Raw genomic sequence first — 18,553 nt, 5'->3', positions numbered from 1 at the left:
AGGCTATGAACCCCGACTGTCTGCGTTTGGATCTGGCTACCAGTTTGACTGTATGCAAGCACTTAACTGGCTGGTGCCTCAGTTTCCCCATCCATGAAATGGAAATGATAATAGTATGTGCCTCACAGGATTATTGTCTGGATTAAAGCATAGAATGCCACCTGAGGGGTGCCCAGGTGGCTCAGTCAGTTGAGCGTCCTACTGCAGCTCAGGTCATCATCTCGCGTTCGTGGGCTGGAGCCCCCCATCAGGCCCTGTGCTGACACTCAGAGCCTGGAGTTTGCTTTGGATTCTGTGTCTCCCTCTCTCCCTGCCCTTCCCCTGCTTGCACTCGGTCTCACTCTGTCTTTCAAAAAAAAAAAATAAAATAAAACAGTAAAGATTTTTTAAAAAAAGAACACCACCTCATATATGACAACATGGTCTTTATTGTTGCTATTTACTTAGTTTTGGATCTCCCACCTGCCTCCCTGCCCAACCTTGAGCTAGATACTCTCCCTCAAGCCTCAGTTTCCTCATCTGTAAAATATGAGGTTGAACTAAATAATCTTTGAAAGTCCTTCCTGTTTAACTTTTATGATCACCTTTTTCCTTTTATCTTTCCCTTGGGTATAACTGCAGTTGGGGGGATGTGGGTGGGATGCCAAGGTCTGCCCAACACTGATAGGGCAAATGCACAGCCTGGAGGTTGCTAGAAACAGACAGAGAGAGGAGAACTCAACCAGGGCCTGGCCTGGCCAGAGAACAGAGAGCATGGTGCAAAGCCAGGGAATGAACTTGACACTGGGATGGGGGAACCTCCCCCTCTCCCAGGTTCCAGAGCTGAAAGTGCTGGGAAGCCTCTGTTCCTCCCCCACCTGGTCCCAACCTTCTCTCTGGGCCCCATTTGCCCAGATGGTCTAAATGGGAAGAAAAGAGGAAAATCCGTATCCAATCTGCTCTATTCAGAGCAATGGGAAGGAATCTGCATCTCAATTTTATCTTTGTGCTGAGCTTGGCTAAGCTTTGCCCCCCAAGTGGTGAGTGATGGGTGGGTGGGAAGATGGCATTGGTGGCCCCTGTGGGGGAGTGAGGGGCACCCCCATGCCTTCCCCTCCTTACCAAACCGCAGACAGAATGCATTCTTTCCTGCTCTTGGTTTTCCCCGTTTCCTCTTCTTTTCTTTCCTTCTCTTTTTCTCCCTCTTTCTCAGGCAGGCAGCCAAGTAGAGACTTTGAATAGCGGCAAGAAAGGAGGGGCCGGGAAGGAGGACCAGCAGTGCACCCTTCCTGGAAGGTCCTCAAGGGCTTCTGGGCTGAGCTTGAGGTGGAAACAAAGAGAAGAGTCTCGTTTTCTCCCACCCACCCTGGCCCCTGGCTTTACAGCCTGTGCTGAGGGGTGGGCTGTGGCTGTCAGCGCTCCGGCTGGGGTCTGTAGGCAACCTCTGGAATTTCCTTCTCCATAGCCACTCAAGACCTGGAAAACTGGCTCCCACAAGCCAAACTCACAGGAGACTGATTTGCAGCAGGAAGTCAATTTAATAATTTATAGCCAGAAAGTGCTCTCCCTGGTTGGGAAGCCAACTCAGGAAACCAAATTAAATTCTGAAAGCTACTTGAAGAATGCGTGGAGTTAGGGCTCTGGAAGGTGCAGGAGGGTGGAGACCAGTTCTCGTCGAGGGAGGACACTGCGCCCAGACACTGCGTGTAGTGGCCCACTGTGAGTAGTGGCCCTGTGTCTGCAGCAGACAGTCTCGGGTTCAAATCCCTACTCTGTTATTAACTGGTACGAGCACCTGGGGCATGGTCCTCAGCCTTGGTAACCTGTTTCTTCCTATGAACTTTGAATGATGATCTTTGAATGACGATCACAAGGGCCTCTCTCAGCTCTCTTGCCAAACTGCCATGAGGACTTGCAGGGAAAGAGCACAGCACAGTACCTGGCGCTTCTCCATACACAGCAGCTATGTTTATTTAAGCTCTTGTCTTTAGGGTCATAGGTTGTCTTTTCCTTTCTGATCACTCTTTTGTCAATCAAAAGAAAAGAGGGCCCTGGTCTCTCTGGAGCGGACCGCCTGGCAGCAGCAATTTGAGTGGTCTCCCCCACTGCCTGGATTCGTCCCTATGACACAGCCTATCCTACCTGGTCCTTCAGTGTCTTGCTGCTTCTATCCAGAGCCACTGCCTGCAGTTGATCTGATGTGTCTCCCGCAGGGGAGCGGGTTGAGCTGAGATCCAGGTGTGGGGCTGGAGTCTCTTGGAGCAAGCACACCCACTTCCATTCTCTGAGTTGCCCTGCAGACTGGTGGCTGCTTTCACCTATCGCTGTCACTGCCTGCTGCCATCCAACTTGCCACAGCACAGATCTGACCACATCCTTCCACCGCCCCAACCACCAAGCAGTCCTCTGGCTGGGTCAGCCAAAGGAAATCTCGCGATGCTTTAGGTTTCCGCCAAAGTCTCACCATGATTTGGCCTTGGTCTTCCTCTCCAGACTCAGCTGCCTATGCCCCATTCTCCAGCCTTGCTAGATTATGTGAGGCTGGTCCAGGGCCAAGTCATTGTCTGTGCTGTTTACCATTCCGTCATTCTGGAATGCTCTTCGCCCATGACGCTGGCCGGGAAGCTCCCACTTTCTTTCCTTCAAGGCCCTATTTGAGCTCCCTTCTACAGGGGGCATCTTAGACCTCCAGCTCCTGCTGTTCCTCTCTCTCCCTTTCCCAGGTCACCTTGCACGTGTCTGCAGATCCCCCTCATCATCTGCTTCCTGCTCATCTTGCACTCAGGCCTGTCTCTTTTGTAGGACAGTAACGTGCAGGACACTGGGACCCCTTTGTTCCTCCTGGCGCTGAATGACTTGGTGAAGGAAAATGGACTCCAGGGCAGTAGTTCAGCTTCTCCCTCCCGCAAGAAGCCCCGGTCAGTCAGCTCTCCAGCAAGCAGCAGGGGCCACTTTGGGCTCTCTAGGGGTATTCGGCCCTCTCTGTTTATCGCTCATTCTCATACCACACACATACACACACACACACTCATACACATTCACACACTCCACCCCTGTGTCCCTCTTTCTTTGCCCCTGAGTGAAGAGCAAAGGTCCTTGTGTACCTGGGCCTTCCAGCAGCCCTGGCCCTCTGCCCTTCTCTCACTCTCCTTCCCTTGCACTCAGCAATTTCATCCCCTCCCCCAGTTGCAGCTAATCCTCCTCCCGCTGCCTGTGCTGGGAAAATGAGTCCTGGAGGAGTCCCAGGGAAGGCAAGGAGTCTTCAGGGGGTGTGGGTGGGGATGTGCATCCTCTCTCTCACACAAGCACATGCATCACATGCCTCCCAGCGTCATCGGAGTGACCCCATATCGAGGACCGCAGGGAATTGGGACCGCAGCGAGAGAGAAGGCAGTGATTTGGGAAAATGCTTTCCTTATCACTGAAGCTTTCCTAAAATAGCAGGAGTCGGCTGGTGCCACGGCTCCCTTTTTCCCCACTCCTAGAGCACCTTTCCGCCGTGCCAGTGGCAAGTGGCTCCAAGACAGGGTGAAGCACAGGCTTTCTGTGCCCCCTTACCTGTCCAGACCCCAGCTCACTATGTCTGCCTCGTGATATATTGTTCCTTGGGGAACTGTCTCCTCTCTTCTATTAAACTGTAAGCTCCCTGGGTGCAGGGACCATGCTTTTTCAAGGAGTGTTCCCCCATCCCTCACTTCTCCTATGTGTATAGGAACCAGCACATAGTAGGCATTCAGCAAATGCTCAGTGAAATATTGTATAAACGAATGAATGAATGAATCTGAGAAGACATTTCAGTAACTAGTCAGTGTTTTTTGTACATGAATACCTTTATACAGGTGGATCTCATAAAGGGCCTACTGTGTGCCAGACTTAGTTCTAAGGTGGGGAATGATTAGCCCTGTTTTACAGGTGACAAAACTAAGATCTATGGAGACTTGCTGTGGTAACTACAGTCCTCAGGAAGGTCGGGAGGCCTCTGCTACACACGGCCCATGGAGAAACTCCCAGATTATTTTAGTGTCAGATCAGACAAATATACTAGAAATAGAAATTCCTGCTTGTCATAGGCATATTTGGTTATGAGAATGAAAACCCAAACTGTATGGGATAGGAGCAGAGCTTGGCTGGAGATAAGAGGCCTGGAAAACAAGGCTTAAATGAATGGGAGTGAATTATTCAATAACAACAACAACAACAACAATAATAATAGCCAACCCCTAGACTGTGTACTTTGGGGTAGGTGCCGTTCTCAGCCTGTTAGACAGAATAACTCACTCAATCTTCACAACACCTCTCTGCGTAGGTGTTACTCTCCCCCTTTTACAGACAAGGACGCAGGCACAGAAGTGCGGTGAGGAGATATCACAGAAAGCAACCCGGAGGAGGGCCGACCAGAGCTGACTCCATCGTCAGCCTCCAGGTCCCACCTGTCTTTCTGTACCGGGGTCGTATCACATGGCTAACGGAGGCTAATGTAGCATAGCCCATCCTAACTGTCAGTCACAGGGGGAACAGGAATGCCCTCTTTGAGAGCTTCCCACAAGCCCCATCGACAACTTCCTCACACATCTCACTGGCCACCTCTGTCTGGATGGCTTTGAGCAGGGCACCTTGCCTCCTAACCCCACCAATGCAGAGGTTCCTTTAGGAAGGAGGAGGTGAGAATGGGTACCAAGGAGACAATACTGTGCAGGCAACTTCTGGTCTGACACAACTCTGGCTGGCTTAAGTGAAAATGAAGATTTTATTACCAGGATCCAGGAAGTGGACTGATGACTCATGGAAGTAGAAAGTAGTCAGTCCCCAGGAAAGGGCTAGAAGTGGGAACCCGAAGTCTGTCAGCATCCCGAAGAGGCCTTGCTAGCTCCTGCCCTGATTCTCTGTCTTCAGACTGCCTCTGCTCCCCTCAGCCCACATAATCGGTAGAAGATGGCACCCCTCAGGGCCTATGTTGCTTGTTCCAGGTTCCTCTACAAAGACTGACTTGACCCTGGGGATTGGATGGGGGGCCCACTTGGGAGGCCCCCCAGATTGCCATGGCAGAATGTCTGATTGGGCTGTTTTGACCACATGATTATCCTTGGTGCACACAGCTATGGTGGGGTGGGCATAGGCATATGTAAGGCTGTGGGGGCCTACCCCTTTGACCTGTGGATGGAGGGGAGATAATTTCCAAAGAAGGGGGATTCTCGGGAGCTAGAAACCCCCCACCAAGTATGTAGAACTGTGTTCACAAAGACCAATCTTGTAACACTTGGTGATGTGGGGATTGACCACTCTTTCCCTTTTTTCAGTACGGCACCCTTGACCTTTGCCAACATTTTGCAAAGCCGAAAGCCCTGGCTCCTCGGCTCTGCCTTGACCTCCAACACCCCACACTCCAGCCCCACTCTCGGTGTCCTGCTTCTTCTGTCCCTCCTTCCCTTGCATCCCTCTTAGAGTCTACTGGCTTCCTTACTAAGGACAGAGGATGTCCTTGAAGGTGATGTCAAAATAGGCCTGTGCGTGTGTCCCCATGGGATCCCTGAAGTCACCACCTTGGCCCACACTTGCATTCCTAAGGATTGGAATGCCCATCTGAATAAAGGCTGTTCCTGTCTCCTCCCTGCTTAGCATTCAGTTTGCCTGTCTGGGGGGGTGGGGGGGATGGGAGGGGCCCTCTGGTCTGTGTGCTGTGTACATGTCTATCCATCCGATGCTCTGGCTCTCTATTCCTGTTTCCTCCCTCACCTGAGTGGAGCCGATCTGGAATCCAGGTCCTGCCCCCAGCCCTTCCCCGCCCCCATCCATATGCTGCGTTCCCTTCCCTTCTCCTTAAACAGCAGACTTGCAGAGAGCCGGGGCCCAGGTGGACCAGGTGATATTAATCTAGTAATTATTGATTCAGGAGGGACTTGGAGGACGTATTTACATAAAAACCATAATGGGAGTGGAACTTCTGCTGTGGAAATTAGGTACCTTAAGGCTTGGCTTCTGGGGGAGGCAGGGGCCAGGGGAGGGTTGGGAATAATCAGGGGAGGGCGGCTGTCACACCGCCTTAGATGAGGGGCTGATGGCCCCTGGAGGAAAAGCCCCAGCTAAGGTCTAAAAAGATGATGTTTGCATAGGCATTGAATATCACCAATGAGATGTTATATCAGCCAGGGTCCCCCCAGGAAACAGATGGCACACTCAAATTGGGAAATGGGAGGGCAGTTTAATAAAGGAACTATTTACGAAGGTGTGGAAAGGGTTTGGGAACCATAGGGACTGTTCACGGGGCTCTACCATGCCGCCGATACTGAGGGGCTGGCACCACCCCCAGGCGAAGGGAGGAGGAAGGGACTGCTCAAACCAGGAGCTTAACTCTGACCTTCTGTGGGGGGATTCGCCTGCTCACCCAGTTGCCTCCTTTCTCCCCCCTTACTCCCCTCTCCCGCCAGTGTCCCCATTGGCCAAACAGAGGGAAGGAGTCCCCTGTTACAGCCCAGGCACTGAGCAGGCAGGAGGGGCAGAGTCGAGGGACACACAGAAAGCATCTAGCACAAGTGTCAAAGGGCAGGAGGAAATTCCATAGCCGTGCCAAGCCCCAGGCAGCAGGAAAGACCCAGTTTAGCTCTCAGGAATGATGCCATGTGAGTGGCTGTGTGAAAACCACTACAGGGAGTATGTCTGGGCCAAATCCCCCTTCCCAGAGGGTTTCCACAAAGAGGGATGTCCAACCTCTCCCGAGGAGGGACATTTGAACCTGAGGCCGAAGGAACTAACAGGTGCTCCAGACGCTAATGCCATGGGATGCAGGAGGGGGCAGGTAAGGGAGAAGGGGCCCTGCCAGGCGCACAGTCCGCGTAGTCACTGGGGTGTTTCTTGGAAGCCTGGCAGCAACACAGTGACAGGTGTTACCCCGTCTCACACATGTATGAGGAAACAAGGAGGAAGAAAATCATCCTGCTCTCATTTTCCAGACCTAGAGTAAGGTAGTGGCAATAAGAAAGGAGGAGAGGAGCGGTTAGGAGCAAAGGGTATTAGAGCAGGAAGGGACCCCAGGGGCCCCTAGTCCCTGCAGAGGTTTGTCACAATCAGCCTTGGGATCACTCAACTGCTGGCCCCAGGGCCCCACCCTCTGTGGAAGGGATTCTGATTTGTTCCCACCTCCTGCAGGGAATCCCTGATCTAGTTCAATTTTTTATTTCACAGATGAGGAAAGTGTCACCAAGGAGGTCTGTCCGTGAGTTAGGGACTTGTAAGGGATGTGATGTCATCAAGGCTTGGTGACACATGGGATAGGCCAGGAAAGGAGGGAGGTGGGAGCTGATTCAGAGGGTCTGAGTCAAGCTCCAGAGGAAGTGTTGTGCTGTCCCATATTAGAAGTTTTAGGGAGCCAAAACTAATCTTGGTTTGTGAGTTTGAGACCCGCATCAGGCTCTGAGCTGACAGCACGGAGCCTGCTTGGGATTCTCTGTCTCACACTCTCTTTCGGCCCCTCCTCTACTCAATTCCTCTTTCTCTCTCTGTCTCTCAAAATAAATAAATAAACTTTAAAAAATAAAAGTTTTTAAAGTATTTTTACTGAATGGGTAGTATTAAACATTTTATAGTCAAAAGTGAAAATAATATATATATTATATAATAATATTTTGTATATACTAAGAAGCATCTATCATGATTTTGCTATTTATAGGCAGCCTGATTTAAAATTAGTCTGGGTTTATTTTTCCAATGTATGTTAATTCTCATACAAGCAATTATAAATATATATTCTTATTTCTACCTTTTTTTTTTTACATAAAAGGTAGCAAGCTAATACCCTGTTCTGCATCATTTTTTTTCCAATTAATACACCTGGAGATTTCTCCATATCAAAATCTAGAGGAAAATCCCCACTCTTTTCGAGGGCTGCGTAGTATTCCATTACACGAAAACACCACAGCTTATTTAAGCAGTCTCCAGTTGCTAGGTGTTTGGTTGTTTCCTGTCTTCTGTTACTTCAAAGAATGCCCCCAAGGAATAATCTTGTGCGCAAATCACTTGGCATATGTGCAGGTGCCTGTTTAGTCTGTTTAGTCTATTTTTGCCTCTCAACTATCTCTGGTGAAGGAGCAGGTTTTACATTTCAATTTACAATCTGTTGCAGATGGATACTTACATAAAATTCAATAAAAGTGAATTACTGGATAAGTGAATTGACAAAAAAAACAATGAAAAATACAAGCCTCCAAATTTTATTAGATCCAACAGACATAAAAATTACTCTGTCACATTACTATAAAGATTTTTAAACACTCTCAGCTTTCTGCATTTATCTGACCACGAAGTTGTCACAGTTTGTGGATTGAACTCTGGGGACCACACTTTGAGAAGCACTGGTTACGACTCCCAGAGATTAGGTCAAAGGGTACCTGCCTCTGTCATTTGGCCAGATTCCTCTCCATCGGGCTTGAACCATTTTGCACGTGGTATATGAGAGTGCCCCCTTCCCCGCAGCCTCGCCATGAGTGTCATCTATCACGGATTTTTGCTAAACTGATAGGCGAACAGCGATAGCTCAGTCTAGGTTTTAATTTGCATTGCTCTTATTATGAGTGAAAATAGTATCTTTATTTATTTATTTATTTATTTATTCACAGAGAGAGAGAGAGAGAGAGAGAGAGAGAGAGAGAGAGAATGCATGCACACCTGCACAGGCCGTGGAGGGGCAGAGAAAGGGGGAGGGAGTGAAGTCTTAAGCAGATCCACACTCAGCCGGCTGCGGGGCTAGATCTCAGGACTCTGAGATTATGACCTGAGCCAAAATAGAGAGTCAGATGCTTGGGGTGCCTGGGTAGCTCAGTGGGTTGAGCGTCTGACTTTGACTCAGGTCATGATTTTGTGGTTTGTGGGTTTGAGCACTGTGCAGGACTCTGATGACGGCTCAGAGCCTGGAGCGCACTTCAGAATCTGTCTCCTTCTCTCTGCCCGTCCGCCACTCACCCTCTGTCTCTCAAAAATGAAAAACCTTAAAAAAAAAAATAGTTGGATGCTTAACCAACTGAGCCACCCAGGGACCCCAGTGTCATTCATATGTGTGTATATTATGTTTGTATGTATATTCTTTGTCCATTTTTCTACTGTATTGTAGATCTTTTTCCTCTTGATTCCCAGGAATTATTTGTATATTAGGAATATTAGCCCCCCTCTCTGTGATATGTGTTGCAAATATTATTTTCCAGTTTGTCATTTGCCTTTTGATTTTGTTTGGTGTTTGTTTTTGGGAGGAGAGAGGCCATGCAGAAGTTTGGGGTTTTCTGTAATTAAAAATGTCAATCTTTTTGTAATAGCTTCTGGATTTTGAGTCATGGTTCTTTATTCCAAAGTTATAAAGAATTCTGCCCACATTTTCTTCTAGTATTTTTATGGTTTTATTCTTAACACCTAAATCTTTTATCCAGTTGGAATTTTTCCTGGTACAAGGTGTGGGTTATGGATCCAAATTTATCTTTTTACAAATGGCTACCCACGTGTCCTAGCTCCACTTATTAAGATCCCTAGATACCATCTTTATCATTAAAACTAATTTTAAGCCATTTGGGATCATAATAGAAAAAGCTCTATAATTTGTCAGTTTTATCCAGAATACCATTACAAGGGAAATTAGCTCTCCAGATATGATCTATAACTCTGTGTTACTAGAGCAAACTGTAAGTAACGTAGGTAAAATGTGAGTGTATTTAAACAAACAAAGCCTGTGGGCCTGCTAACAACCATGGAGGAAACCCGCTTTGAGACTCAGTATTTGCATTGCAGAACTTACCCTGCCTGCCTCCGGAACTGCAGAGGGGCCCGCCATGGTGTTCCTGGGACCCCTGGCTGTCACCCTGTTGCCGCCCAGCCTCACACTGCTGGTGTTCCACCTGTCCAGCTCCCAGGATGTTGCCAAGGAACCTAGCAGTGAGCAGCAGCTGTGCACCCGGAGGGAACATCCCGTTGTGGCCTTTGCAGGTGAGAGCTACTTCCCACTGGTCCTTTTCTGCAATGCCTGTGCCTTAAAGGACTTAGATCTGAACTCAGCAGGGTCTCTTTGATGCTGGAAGTCCTGGGATGTTTCCCTAGGGATAAATGTTAGAAGGATGAGCAGCCAGGGGCTGGGGGGGTCTAATTTTAGTCTCTAATTTATTGAAGCCTTTCATCCATGTTGCCCTGGGGGAGGAGGGCGCCTTGCTCTGGCATTCCTGCTGGAAGCGGGGTTGTGGGCACTCTGGGTAGAGTGGACAGGGTTCATTGGCCATCTCAGCTCTAGCTCCTCTGGAAGCATGAGTACTACTTAGCTTCCTTGGGGGGCCAGAATGAAGATGACTCACTCTTTAGGAGGTGCCTGGAGACTTCTGGAAGGCTTCCTTCTGCTCTAAGACAGTTGCAGATGCCTGTCTTCAGGGCTCTAGGAACCCACATGGAAAGGGGTCCTTGATGACTAATAACTCCCTTTGTCTGTCAAGGGAGGGCATGAGAGTGTCCTATTAAAGTGTTTCCCAAACTGGGATTTGTGAATCACTGGGCATGTTCTGAGGGGCCTATAAATTCTCAATAAGGGTTTCTAAAATGAATATATATAATCAATGTTAATCTAAAACCAAACCAAAACACAAATACCAGAGCATGCGGGATGTTCTCCCATGACCTGTTGGCCAGTTTGGGGCTCCCTGGTGGTGCTAAGATCACATCAGCCCTTCAGGGTCCATCACCTACATGGCAGTAGAGGTAGCTTCAGGGGCCCCAGGTTCTTTAGTCTGATAGACACCTGCCCTATTTGCTCTCATAATAATCCTGGCAAGGACGCAGGGCAAGGAGTGTCACCTCCCTTTACCAATGGGTGGGTGAGGTGTAGAGGGTCCGAGAGATTTCTCAGAGGTGGGCCTTCACGTTGGGCACCCAGTGGTCTTTCTACTCCCTGTGGCAGAGTGATCGGGGCTCCACCTTCTAGGTGCCCCAGGCAGGAGGGTGAGAAGCCGTCCTCAGGATTCCGCACAGCTAATGGAGAGGGCAGAGGTGGAAACCAGAGCAGAAAAGTAAATGCACGAGGATGAGGCTGGCATGGGATTTGGGGAGTGAGAGCGGTGGTGTGGATAGGAGTTGGGAGTGGCAAGGTGGGAGGCTGGGGTGGCTGAGAAGTGTGGCATTCCCAGCTGTGGGCTGGCTCCTGTCTCGGGGACAATTTGCAGCTGTCTTCTCAGTACTGTCTTGTTTGAGCTGGGATCCAAGGCTTTGAAGGCTTAAGTGGATTAAAGTAAATTAGCAATGTCCTTAAGCCTACAAAACACGCGCACACTCTGAGACTTCTGATGGCTCCCAGCGTGCTGGTGGCTGTCACTGAAGGGAAGGACCAAGTGAGAGACAGAAGGAGCGGGACTCTGAGGCTATCCTCATCTTGGATGCCCCATAGCAGCTCCTAATGAACCATTTCCTCTGAGGGGCTTTGCTGGAGGACACTGTTGGCCTGGTGGATTCTGGGGGCAGGTATAACAGAAGGAGAGCAAGAGAACTCCCATCCCCCAGCCAAGCTGGTCTGTACTGGAGCAAACTAGGCAGGGGGTGGGGGTAATGGAGAGGTGGAAGACATGTTTCATGAATGCCTGGCCTCATTCCCACCATTTTTGATCTTCAGGTGTATATTACTTGAATGAAATAACCTCTTGCCCCACCCCCTTTCAGAATGGAGGAATGAGGCTCAGGTTGTCAGCGAGTAACTGAGAAATCCCCTTAGATGCCTATCCTCCTTGACTGACAGCCCGAGAGAGTGTCATCATCTCTGCTTTTCCTCCCCAGCTTCCTGGCCTCCCCTCCACTCACCCGGTTCCCCATTCTGACAGCTTTGGGTTTTCCTATCCATTCACCAGATTTTAGTGGGCCCTACTTGACACCAGGCACAGGGCTAGATGCTGTGGGACTTCAGAGGTGAGTAAGAGTTTCCTCTGGGCCCTCGAGTATCTCTTGTTGTTCCTTAAAGATCCCTCCCCTTTGGTCGGCCAGTGCAGCTGGTCCTGGACCAGGACTGGTCCTCCTGTTTCCCCACACACTTTAGTACTGGTGAGCACACACCAGGGATTCAACGTATGTTGGAGACTGACTGTGTTCTGGGTGATGCTGCGTTCCAGAAAAGTTGCCATATAACCTAGCCTAGTGCCAACCCCCAGCTTCCAGGATCCCCTCAGCTGTTACATTTTATTTCTGATTGATCAGTAGGCATCTAACCCTGTAGCTGTGAGTTTCCTGTCCCCTGACACCTGGCTGATCTGTGAATAACCCCTAAATACCCTAGAGGACCTGCCAGTTGCAGAGTCTTGCAGGCGTTTTTCCATTTTGTAAGGTTAAATTTTCTCCTTTCTTTTAAGTGGGGCCCACCTGTGTTTCTCTTTAGCCTGCACATTATTCCTTCTGCCACGGCATGGAATTTCTAGAAGGCAGGGAGAAGCCAGGATGGAGTTAACACTGACAGTGGTTAATCCACAAACTGGGTAATTGAATTGACTATAATTAAAATCACAGGCGCGTCATGGAGAATGTCATTTTTCTCTTGAAGTCGCCGTCCAAAGCCTTCACTGCACACGGAGCTCAGAACGTGCTTGGTGTTTTAAAGACAGGCTTCCCTCTGGTCCTGTTTGCCTGTTTAGTAAGCGGAAGCTGGCTCCTTTCCCAAGACAGCTCCCCCAAGATCAGCGTGCTGCACCCGCCTGCCTCTCTCCCCCTCGCCCCTTTCCCCTTGCCCTTGTCAGTTACAAGGGAACTAGGGGACAGGGACAGAAACTGGAAGGAGCTGCCCCCTCCACTCCTTCCTCTGCCGCTGCCTCCCCTTGTCATCCTACATCCTGCGCTGTTTCGTCTTCCTTTCCCCTCCCTGCCCCAGGAAAGGGCCTGAGTGAAGACAGAGCTGAGAAGGCCCCAGACGGACTTTCCCCTAGTTTGCGGCACACCAGTCATGCCACCTTTTCCCCTGTTCAGCTGCCCACATCTGGAAGATCCCTGTCGGAGGGGACGAAGGGAAGTAAAGGGTGACCCAGCTGCTACTGTTGGGGAGCACTCAGTCTGATGGTGACAGGCAAGCCCTTCATACAGAAAACAGGCTTGAGCACATTCAGAGTGACAAAAACATACACTGTGAATAGAGTAGACAAGGTAGTGAGACTATGGAGCAAAATAAAATCAAGGTGGAGAGATTATGATCCAGGAAGTCTTCCTGGAGGAGCGTTCCTTGGCTTAGTCTCTAAAGTAGTATACTATTCTGCCAGGATTTCTGAGTGTGGCCCTGAGGTCAACTAAAAACCCAGCTTACCTGACTCCTTATGCACTTCTTATACGGATATTGCCCAAATGCAATTGCAACTTCATGGCAATTCTTGCTAACCTATAATCCTCTGCTGAGGACAGAGGCAGACCCAAGGGGTTTGTTACATTTTGCCGCAGAATTTCTTTTCTTCTTTTTTTAATCGTGCATATCACAGTTTTCTGAAAAACATCCAACTCACAAAACCTTGAGTTCTCCAGGGAGCGATTAAGTGTTTGCTTGTCATGCAGAAATGAAGGGCTGCTTTTACTCTGTAGTGGAGGGATAATGAGCAATGATTTATTTCCCCTGGATTACACACACACACACACACACACACACACACACACACATACACACACACACGCACGCACTTCTCTGGCCCTTCTGTGAGCCAGTCGCTAATAGACTGTGGGGAGAAAGCACAGGACCTCACATTTCCCCCTCACCTTTATCTCCATTGGCATGAAAGTTCTCTGCCCCATGGCTCTCTCATTATTGGTCAGTTCCCTCCCATCTCTGAGGCAGGGGCTGAGGAGTACTATTAAGGGGTTCTGGACCAGGAGGGAGAAGTGGGTCTCCAGTGGGAAGGAAAGAGGGAAAGTGAGCCTGTTCCCCAGACATACCTTCCACAGACCACTGCCCCATCCATCCAGAGAGCTGTGAGATCTTCTCTCTGCCCACCAATCCCCATGTATGACTTTGACCTTGGCTGGGAAGATCCTTCCTTAGAGATGGGGATAGACTCTGAACACCCACCTTCTGTTTCTCCCACAACCACAGAGGATTGTCTGAAAAGTTGATTCTTCTTATACAGAAGGGAGTTGTGTATTGCTCATCCATTTACTCAATTCCTTCCAGGTGCTGGAGACAGCCTAGCGATCTAAGAAGCAAAGTCTTCCCTACCCGCCAGTAAAAACAATGGGACTAGACACCCAGCAAGATGGGGGCTTTGATGGCAGTAAAGTAGAGACCTCACCCTGGCTTGGGAGAGTCAGGAAAAGCTTCTTGGAGGAGGCAGGGTGGGGATGGGGGTGAACAGGCACTGTTCCACTGAGGGAGAACAGAAGAGCAAAGGTTTGCAGGCTCTGGTGGGATAGATCTGAACAGCGTTCTAGTTTAGTGGAGCTGGGGTGGTAGTTTGAGGGGTAATGTAAAAGATGAAGCATGATTCTTCCTGTCTCATTAAATAATTAATGTGCCAGTCATCCAAACTGGAAAAACAGTCCAGAGCCCAAAGGCCTTCATAGGAGTTTCAACCTCTCCTGGGATCAACTGGGAGCTATTAAAGGGTTCTAAGCTGGAGAGTGACGAAACAAGATTTGCATTTTAGAAAGAGGGCTCTGGTTGCTATCTAGGAAATGGACCCACCAGAGGGACAGGAGTGGAGGCCAGGCTAGATAGGATGCCCCTGGCACCAGGCCAGGCAAGAGATGATACTAGCTTGGGTAGGGGTGGGATGCAGAGGGCAAAAGGGATGGATTTCTTGGAGGTGGAACAGACAGGATTTCTGAGTGTTTTTAAGTGCTGGTGAGGGTTTAGGGGAGTGAAGGATGATTACAGTTTTCCCTTTGGGCAGGTGGAGCCCCTCTCTGAGCTAGGGAACAGAGCAGGAACAGCGGTGACACCCACCCCCTCTCCCCCAGCTGGCTGCTCACAGAGGGGGCAAGTGGAACCCAGGTTTCAGGGCTGCTGAGACTGCTTCCGCCTCACTGCTCCCTGACGTTAGCCCTTCCATTGTGGGGTCCAGTGCTGGCATAGCTGGTCCAACAGTAACCGGGATGGTTGTCTCTCCCTCCACCAGATCTGAAGCCGTGGGTCTTTAACTTCACCTACCCTGGAGCCCGAGACTTCTCCCAGCTCGCTCTGGATCCCACCAGGAACCAGCTCATCGTGGGGGCCAGGTAACGAGTGAAGGAGGGTTGGTGCCACGAGTGGCAGTGTGCTTTGCTTTGGATGGAGGGAGCCTGCTATGGACAGACCCTCATCCTGGGCCCATGTTCCTTTCTGCCAGGCCCTCTCTGTATCTGAATGTCTGTCTCCCACAAGAGGAAGCATTAATTGGAGCAAGGGCGGGAAGGAGAGTGACCTCTAGACCCCCAGATTCCGTGGCTGGTAGTTTTCAAGAGCAGGAACACCTGCTGGCCACCTTCTATCCGCATCCCTACCCTGCTGATGGGACTCCCCAGGCAACATCCTCTCTGGGAGCTCCATGCAGGGAAGGTGCCCAGGAGCCCCCTGCTGGCTGGCTGGCTGCCTGCACCTGGGATGCTGGACTCAGGCCCTGGGCTTCTTGTATGAAGCACCTCACTTCCCTCCCTGTTGCCTGATCTTGTTTAGCCTCACTGTTCTGGCTCCAGTGAGGGCTTGTGGAGACCTTAAAAAATCATAGACCCTTAGCTTTAGTAGGGAATGGAGCTTAGAGATGGTTTACTCCAGTGGGTCTCAAAAAGTGGTCCCTGGACCAGCAGTACCACCAGCACCAGGAGCTTGTTAGAAATGTAAATTCTTGGGGTCCACCTCAGGCCTGCTGAATCAGAAACTCTGGGGGTGGGGCCCAGCAGAGTGTTTTAGCAAGCCCTCCAGGTGAGTTTGAGGACTCTTTGGTTTGAAGATCAGTAGTCTAATCTAACTTCCTTCAATTTCAACATGAGAAGCAAGGGACAGGAGAGGGGAAGTGACCTTCCCAAGATCACATGGAGCAAGATGACAACAGAATATGAGGCTAGAACTCATGTCTCCTTACCCCTGGGCTAGAGTTTTTTCTCCCAGTCCTTTTTCACCTTCGACTGCGCTGGTGTTTTTCAGAAGCTCTCCACCCCAGATGTTCAGATTCAGTGGGTCTGAAGGTGGGGTAGAGTGGTTGCTAGGTTGGACAACACTGTGTGGTTTACTGACCTTGACCTCTAGGTTTTCCCCGAGTGTACTCACCTCCTGTTTACCATATGAAAAGGAAGAAAGCAGAGCAGAGCTCTGGGCTAAGATGGAGGGTGCTGCCTTGTTCTTAAGGTATTGACCTTTGAGCCTCAGTTTCCTCATCTGTAAAGTCTAGGTTCCAGTCTCTATGCTGCCAACCTCTCAGGAATGTTGTGAAGCCAGGGCTGAAAGCATTTTTTAATTAACTAATTATTTAATATCTGTGATATATATGTATTATGGTAAAACATTCAAAAAGTACAAAAGAATATACAATGAAAGACACGCGCACACACACACACACACACACACACACACACACCCCAAACAGGATGCCTTTCTTGGAGGCCACCTGCGGTGAGTATGTGTCCTCGCAGAGGTAATCTGTGCTTACGCAAGTATGCAAGAGTATGGGCTTTATTTTTCCCTGCACATAAAGCACCGTTAACCCTTGAACAACATGGGAGGGTTAAGGGCACTGACCTCCCCCCTTCCTCACAGTTAAAAATCTACCTATAACTTTTGCCTCCCCCAAACTTAACTACTAATAGCCTACAGTTGATTGAAAGCCTTACTGATAACATAGATGCTTGATGAACACATATATTGTATGTTACATGTATTATATAATGTGTTCTTACAACAAAGTAAGCTAGGGAAAAAGTGTTATTAAGAGAATCATAAGGAAGATAAAACACATTTACAGTACTGTATGGCAGTGGAAAGAAATCTATGTGTAGAAATCCATGGAGTTCAAATTGGAGTTGTTCAGTGGCCAGCTGTACTGTTCTACTTTTTATTTTGAGATGATTACGGATTTCCATGCAGTTGTAAGAAGTCAGTCCACATCCCCTTCACCCAGCTTCCCCCGGTGGTGACATCTTGCATAATGGCAGTGCTTTCCGGTTAGGACGCTGGCGTTGAGGCCATCCTTCTCCCTCACTCCAATTCCACCCGTCTCACACCCGTACTTCTTTAAACCCAAAAGGACACCACTGATGCCTCTGCTCTGAACCATCTGGAAGCATTTTGAAAGCTGCCAATTTTTCTGTGCCGGCCATGGGCCAGGCACTATTTTATGTACCATATATGTAGTAAAGCTTCTAAAGCATGCAGTAAATCAGGCATGTAATAAATCACCTAGTCTCACATTAACCCCGGGCAGGGGGTTCTGTAATTATCCCCACCGTATGGACTAGGAAACTGAAGCTGAGGAATGCCTGGGTGGCTCAGTCGGTTGGGCCTCCGACTTCGGCCCAGGTCATGATCTCACGTTCGTGGGTTTGAGCCCCGTGTCAGGCTCTGTGCTGACAGCTAGCTCAGAGCCTGGAGCCTGTTTCTGGTTCTGTGTCTCCCTCTCTCTCTGCCCCTGCCCCTCTCATGCTCTGTCTCTCTGTCTCAAAAATAAAACATTAAAAAAAAAAAAAGGAAACTGAAGCGAGAAGGGTTAGGCGCCTGCCTTGTGTTCGCGTGACTGTTTTTGATCCACTCTGGGGCTTCCCCACAGGCGTCCCTTTTCCTGTGGCTTTGAGCCTGGCTGTGCCCTCAGAGACAGGGGAGAGTCAGGCAGGAAGCGGGTCCTCAGCTTCCTCTCCCCCTTTCTCTAGGTCACTTTCCTTCCTCCTGTTCTTCTGCCTGACGTTCCCCACTCTTTTTCTCTGACCCCCCAGGTCTCTGGAATTCAGGCTGAGGATATTTTTTATTCATTCATACCCTGCCTTGTTCCATAAGGGACTTAGGGGCTGAAGAGATTTCTCTCTGTTCTCCTCTCCCAGAAGAGCAGACTGCAATGCCGTGATGAACGACTTTTGATGGGATAAAAATTAATAAAATGATGCAATGTTTCCCCTAATTTTTTAAAGCTGTGAGCAGACGGCTGTGTTACCTGAGCAGACAGCTGGGGCAGAGCCTGAGCCCGTCTGTTCTCAGGCCAGGAGGGAGGGGGTGGGGAAGCTCTGCAGGGCAAGACCTGGGGAGGGACAGCAGAGGCCTGCAGCCAAGGTCAATGGCGAGGCCTGTCCAGCCCCAGGACAGCAAAGACGCTAAGTGGTGGCTGGGCCTGGAGCCAGAGCTGGGGACAAGAAGCCTCCAGGCTCAAGTGTCTCCTTCAGGCCCCCGATTCATTCAGCAGCGCCCCCCCCATCTCATCCTGGCCCACTCCACAATGTTTCCCTTCAATTTTCTTCTCTGTATAGCTGAGGTAGGCCAGAACGTTTTAAAGCAATTATCCCTAAAAACCTCAGGAACCAAAAGAGGAATGGCTAAAAGAAAATGTTAGAAGGAGAGAAAAAGAATTCTTAGGGAAAAGCAAGACTTTACATCTGTTTGATACTAATAAAACCTTTTAACATGCACCGCACCATTCCCTGTCTCCACAGTCCT

The 18,553-nt window shown here is 49.5% G+C and overlaps 1 protein-coding gene across 3 annotated transcripts in view; it reads left to right on the top strand.

Moving 5' to 3' along the window:
* The window catches only part of SEMA5B (semaphorin 5B), a 117,535-nt gene that overhangs the window by 67,888 nt on the left and 31,094 nt on the right, over positions 1-18,553 (top strand). For all 3 annotated transcript variants that reach the window (XM_029939451.1, XM_029939450.1, XM_029939449.1), the window contains exons 2-3: positions 9,745-9,939; positions 15,060-15,159. In XM_029939451.1, the coding sequence (XP_029795311.1) occupies positions 9,786-9,939; positions 15,060-15,159 (254 nt within the window). In that variant the 5' untranslated portion in view covers positions 9,745-9,785. The remainder of the gene's footprint in view (positions 1-9,744; positions 9,940-15,059; positions 15,160-18,553) is intronic.

The sequence above is a fragment of the Suricata suricatta genome, chromosome 5, assembly GCF_006229205.1.
Source record: "Suricata suricatta isolate VVHF042 chromosome 5, meerkat_22Aug2017_6uvM2_HiC, whole genome shotgun sequence".
Lineage (NCBI taxonomy): Eukaryota > Metazoa > Chordata > Mammalia > Carnivora > Herpestidae > Suricata > Suricata suricatta.
The sequence above is the reverse complement of the archived record's forward strand: the minus strand, read 5'-3'. Positions and strand labels throughout refer to the sequence as shown.